This window comes from Austrofundulus limnaeus, unplaced genomic scaffold (genome assembly GCF_001266775.1).
Source record: "Austrofundulus limnaeus strain Quisiro unplaced genomic scaffold, Austrofundulus_limnaeus-1.0 Scaffold2091, whole genome shotgun sequence".
NCBI lineage: Eukaryota > Metazoa > Chordata > Actinopteri > Cyprinodontiformes > Rivulidae > Austrofundulus > Austrofundulus limnaeus.
Window position 1 is genome coordinate 5551 of NW_013954493.1, and position 6494 is coordinate 12044.

Below are 6494 nucleotides of genomic sequence, written 5' to 3' on the forward strand. Positions count from 1 at the left end.
TTTTATCAAGAATGTCTCTGTACATTTTTCCACTCATCCTTCCTTCAATTATTTGAAGTTTGCCAGTACCATATGCTGAAAAACAGCCCCACACCATGATGTTCCCACCTCCAAACTTCACTGTTGGTATGGTGTTTTTGGGCTGATGTGCAGTGCCGTTTGATCTCCAAACATGATGTGTATTCTGGCATCCAAACAGTTCAATGTTGGTCTCATCTGACKAGACTATATTCTCCCAGTATTACACAGGCTTGTTCAAATGTTGTGCAGCAAACTTTAAAGGAGCTTCAACATGCTGTTTCTTCAGCAGTGGAGTCTTGCGTGGTGAGCGTGCATACAGGCCATGGTGGTTCAGTGCATTACTTATTGTTTTCTTTGAAACAATCGTACCTGCTAATTCCAGGTCTTTCTGAAGCTCTCCACAAGTGGTCCTTGGCTCTTGGACAACTCTTCTGATAATTCTTTTCACTCCTCTGTCAGAAATCTTGTGAGGAGCACCTGGTCGTGGTCGGTTTATGGTGAAATAATGTTCTTTCCACTTCTGAATTATGGTCCCAACAGTGCTCACTGGAACCTTCAGAAGTTTAGACATTCTTCTGTAACCGATGCCATCATTATGCTTTGCAACAATAAGGTTGTGAAGGTCTTGAGAGAGCTCTTTACTTTTACCCATCATCAGATGGTTCTTGTGTGATACCTGGCCATCATTTGGGACTGAACCAGCTGATATTAACTTGCACTGACAAGGGGCAGGCTTGCTTTCTAATTACTGAGAGAGTTCAGCTGGTGTCTTGGCTTTCCATGCCTTTTTACACCTCCCTTTCTTCATGTGTTCAATACTTRTTCCCTGTGCCATTCCACATTATTACAAATAACTTCATTTCTGGACATTTATGGTTTGATTTTTTTGTATGTATGGATCACTTGGGTTGTTACCGACATCTGGTGAAAATTTCATGTCATTAGCACCTCTAGTAATATATTTACTGAGAAAAATGGTGACGTGTTCAATACTTATTTTACCTGCTGTATGTGTGAGTAATGTCATAGTTTCACCAGAGTTATAATAACATTAATTCCTATATTTATAAAAAGGCTTAAAAAGTGGGAGTGCTGATTAGAGCTGTGAAAGCCTGAAATAAAAGCAGCTTCAGTGCTTCCTGTGTAATCTTCTTTGGCGACGGCTGCCTCGGACTGMTTTTATAAATGGAAAATAATGCCACATTTCCCATCACTGCAAAACACAAAGCAAAGCTTGTAACATGATTTGTCATTTATGTTCACAAATACTGAGAATACTGTCAATACAGGAGAATGAGTGAGATCAGCATTTTTGTATTTTTTGTTTTTATTGTTTTAAATAATAATCCTGATTAATGAGACTTTTTTACCAGCTTGTTCCAATAACACAGTAAATCTAACCAGACTCTTCTTTTTTTTTTGCTGCTGCTGTATCTTCTTAAAACATTTATTTTTCTTGAACTGGCTCACATCAAGGAAACAGAGTTTGAAAAAAAAGGGAAATAAAATTCATTAGTGCTCTCAGCCGCTTGTTTCTTGTTTCATCTTCATTTTGGTTTTTTTTTTAAAGCCTGGTTTGGCATGCTGGACCATATAAAGCTCCAGAATCATGAAAGAAAACTACTTTTATAGTCTTTCTGATCCACTAAAATTGACTGGTCACTACAATGTATAAAATACGTGTCTTATTTAGTAGGTTTTCAATAGTAKAAAAAGAAAGGAAATTTGTGTTTGGTTGATTATTTAATTGTTGTAACAATGCCTCTTGGTAATAAATGTTTTATCATTAGAAAGGCCGTTTATTTCTTCCTTTAAATGGTGCCACATGTTGGAAAAATGCATTTGTGTGTTGAGAAGCAGATAAGGTGATGTCAGCAGCAGTATCAATCCCATCATCACGGTTAGAGATCAAACTCTCTGAGATGTCAATGCTGGTCCTCACAGAGCGAGGTTTGTCAGAGACTTCCTCCAGAATTTGGGCATGTTGTTTTATTTCAGAGTGACCAACACAACCACTGACTGACTTGTGACAGATGCTGGTTGAAGAATATGATGTTATCCCACAGCAGTGTGTGATGAAGCTGCTGAGCACCACAAGGAGGTGCCAGGTTGTGGCTGCGTATGGTTCTTCCACATGATACACAGGCCCTGAGTTCGAAATGGATAAGTTTCCAGTAAGTTTTGTTTCTTCAGACTTTAATCATGCATCCGTTATTTTTGGCTGCTTCTTTTTAGGGTCACTGGTGCTCATATCCAGCAGGCAGGGCAGTGTGAGGGGCAGGGCACATAACATGTCATAATTCCATCTCAAGGCCACCAATAAACATACACCCTGTCACTCACACCAATTAGCCTAACATTTCTGTTTTTAGGGGAAAAAAACTAAAGAGAACGTGCAAATTCTACCCAGCAACTTTCTTTCTGAGAGGCAACAGCTCTGAGCCACAGACATTACTTGTTCTATTCAATAAACTAWATGCACAGTTCCAAAAATAAGCAAAAACTTAAAATAAAAAACTGAACATAGTACTTTCTTTATTTGCTCATTTATTCAGGGTTACTACTTTACATTCAGTTTGTAGAAAATACATTCAGAAGTAACACTTGTTCAGTAAGTGCCAGCTTGTCAGTGAAAGCAGAAGCCAGTAAATCTTTAAAGCATTTGGTAAAAATAGAAACTTCTTCCAATTTGCTCATTAAACTACAAACGTTTCTGTGTTAGAAATGTTTGTGTGACATGTCATACAAAAATAGACTTTTTCTACTGAAAATGGAAGTCGTCGACCGGCCCTCAAGTCAGTCGACAGTGTTTAATTCATAGTTTGTTCCTTTATTTATAAAATGTATTTATTTATTTTTGTGAATTTCAAACTTATGGCGAAGCACCTAAGGTGCTGTGAGAGATGTACAGCTTAGAAATGTTTTACCTGGAGTTTTTTTTTTTTNACATGTCATACAAAAATAGACTTTTTCTACTGAAAATGGAAGTCGTCGACCGGCCCTCAAGTCAGTCGACAGTGTTTAATTCATAGTTTGTTCCTATATTTATAAAATGTATTTGTTTATTTTTGTGAATTTCAAACTTATGGCGAAGCACCTAAGGTGCTGTGAGAGATGTACAGCTTAGAAATGTTTTACCTGGAGTTTTTTTTTTTTGTTCATTTGTTTTAAACAGGTATAAAAACATAATAAAATCTCTTTTAGTCAGCTTTAAAGCTTTCTTCAAAACTGAAAGATAATCAATATATTGATCGTGAAAAATAAAARCTACAAGAACACAATAAAAAGTAGCTTTCAAGCCTTTAACATGACTAATACCTTCAGTGATCTTTGGGGAAGGTGATGCACAGTGTAGTGCTTTTTGGATTTTTTTTTTTTTTGCATCAAAGTCCAGTGCTAGGAAAACATTTTAATAATAATCAAGTTTCAGTCTGTGCAGTGCACACCAGAGATAAATAACACCAAAGACATAAACCCTTTTTCTCTTTACGAGTCAGGGCCTTTAAAAAGATTTATTCATCTAACTAAAAGAATGAGTTCTTTAGCTCGACTAACAAAAATAAAAAATAAAATAAAAAAAACACGAAAAAGGTGAAGAACATAAAGAGTTGGAAACACATAGATTCATCWTTATCAGGTAGTCAGACTCTACATATTGCATTTTCCCCCTTTGATGAACAGATTAGGTTTCAGAGAACTTCATATATAAAACGTCTTTGTAACTTTGATAGCAGCCAAAAAATAGAAGCCTTTTCTGTAGTTTTTATATCATTTGTGTTAAAATGTTTTGTCAAATCGTTCAGTGCAGGCAGAAGAGCCTCTCTGTGGTCACAGCTGTTGTACCGTCTTGGTGTAAGGCATGTGCATAGAGCAGGGTAAGAAATGCTTTTCATTCATAAAAAAGAAATCTATTCGAAACTGTAAGTGTGAATGCATCGTTCTGCGGAACTCTGGCTGGAAAATAAAAAAAGGGTGGAGTGAAACCTTTCTAAGTGAGGGAAAAACATAAAAAAGGTTGTGATTTGTGATACAGCCTGTTAAAAACCAACCAATCAAAAGCAGAAGAGGGTAAGAAATAAAAGATCACATTTATCATCTTGGCATATATTCTGCAGGAACTCCAGACATATTGCGTTTCCTCAAAGCAGCATCTACTGTTCTGATCAGCTCGTCGATGTTGGCTCTCATTTCAGGAGTGTAGGGATCGTACTCCAGCTTCCGTAGTCCCGACCGCTTGAAGTTTCCGTCCTTCTGGCCCTCGACGCAGAGCAGGCGGTCTTCAGAAACCTTCAAACCCAGAAACTGGACCATCCCTTTGAGCAATGAAAACAGGTCCCTCTTCAAGTCCTCGAAGTGGACCACGTGGACGCTCCTCCCGTAAGTCAACCAGTCTAAAGTGTGTGAGGCCCACCACGGAGCGTAGTTCTTAACAAACTCAGGCCACTCTGCAAGAGTAATTAAAAGACACAAAACATGAAATCAGACAAGAGACATGAGAATTATTATATGTTTATAAGACCAGGGGCAGTGTATAATTGGTTTTGTGTTAATAGCTTTATTTTATGAAGCCTTCATTTAAGCAGTGTGTGAGAACAACCTGAAGAGGAACTGAGGACATGACAGAAAGTCCTGATGTCATTTTGACACAAATGTCCCAATTTGTGACAGGATGCAGTTTGTAATCGCTGAAATGTCTGGTTTCAGAAACATTCTGGTTATCAGTTAAACTGCAGAACTTATGGAGAGAAATAAAAAATTCTCCTTTTTTGAACTTTTACTCAGCAGTAATATTTATAGGCCCATAAAAGCAGCAGCTGGCAGGAGCTGTGCTGCATTGGAGCATATCGTCGCCGCCGGGAGAGGCTGTCATTAAAGTTTAAAACCTGCTGAGTTTGCAGTGCCGTCCCCCTCCCCCCAAAAATACGAACGACTCAAGCAACTTTAATATTACTTTGGCATGCTCAAACTATCTGTAACTGAACTGTAAAGTGAGTGAAAAATGACCTGGCGTTTTAAAGTTTTAATCTAAAGACAGCCTATTCAGCCAAGATTCCTTTTCTGAGATTCCAAATCAAAAACAATAAATAAATAAATAAATAAATAAATAAATAAATAAATAAATAAATAAATAAATAAATAAATAAATAAATAAATAAATAAATAAATAAATAAAGCACAAATTTACACAACCTGCAAGCTTCATTTTTAGTTGCACTTTCTTCTTTACAGATAWTATTCCCTCTTATTGGCCAAGTATACTGTATGTTTTCAGTTCTTCTTTGGGGTATTTTTGCTTTTTGTTCCCACCAAAATGCTAATCAAGTCTTAACAGGGATCTTCCACCACATGCACTTCAACAACAACAACAACAAAAAAAAAGTTTTAAGATGCTGCAGATTTTTTCAACTAAATTTATGAACTTATGACCACTTTTCAGTCTCGAGGAGCAAATCATTTGTTTTTAAAATTCTCAAGATCAAAACAAAAGAAAAAAATTGAAATGAATTCAAATACCTATTCTAATCAGTGCAATTTTACTACCATGTGTAAACAAATTACTGCAGCCCCTCTGTAACCTTTAGAACTAAAATAAAAGGTTTGATAACTGTTGGAGTGCCTTTTGTATCTGGGATGGAAATAATACAGTTTGATGCTTGTTTTGCACACCCACTGAGCTATTTACAGAGAAACACTTTGACCCAAACCTTTGCACGCCAGCAAGAAACTGAGAAGCTGTATTTTTAATGTCAGTCCTTCCTTTTAAGAGAAACAAAACCTAAAATACACAGAAACTAAATTCTTCCTCTGAATATCCTGTTTTATGAATTCCAGGTTGTTAAATTTAACCTCGCGTCATTGTGAACAGCGGTTTGCACTAATAGAGTCGGAGGTACACAGAAAAACGAACTGGCTGGTGTTTCTAAAACACGTCACGCTCGTCCCTGAGTCGACTTGACGAGGTCGTGCAGGACTGCATCAGCGTTCCTGACTTCATCCGAACCCCACAGTGTCCCTCTGTGGAGGGCAGCGTACCAGACTGTGTGAGGCCCAGCACACGGTGTCACGCTGATGCACCAAGACTTGAGCTTTTCTTTCCGTATTTGAAGCGACAGCTGTCAAAAAATCCTCTTGGCGCTGATGTCACTGCGTCGTCAGCCCACCGACGGAAGGAGGAAACGTTCATTGGGAATGGCAGACTGAATGTGCTGATGTTCTCACAAAGAAAGACAACTGCTGGGTCGGCAACTCTCCAGTCTCTGGAAAAAAAATCGATTAAACCTCACAGGAAGCCGGGGAGACGGCTCGTGAGTGAGACAAAGCCGGTTGTCATGGTTACTGAGAATACAGTAAGATGGAGAGGATTTTAAGAGGAACTGGAGGAAATGCAATGTACATCTAAGAAAATCATGTCTATTTTTGAAGGGATCCCCGATTAGTTGTAACATTAAACTTTATTTGATAAACATATATTT

General features: G+C 37.7%; 1 protein-coding gene across 1 annotated transcript; it reads right to left on the reverse strand.

Moving 5' to 3' along the window:
• Nucleotides 1–3387: 3387 nt before the first annotated feature.
• On the reverse strand, nt 3388–4468 carry LOC106537023 (WSC domain-containing protein 2; the record flags this gene model as incomplete). The annotated part of the gene is given in 1 exon segment (XM_014034386.1): nt 3388–4468. A coding segment is annotated over 1 exon segment (355 nt), but the record flags the coding sequence as incomplete, so codon positions are not given.
• Between the last annotated feature and the right edge of the window lie 2026 nt (nt 4469–6494).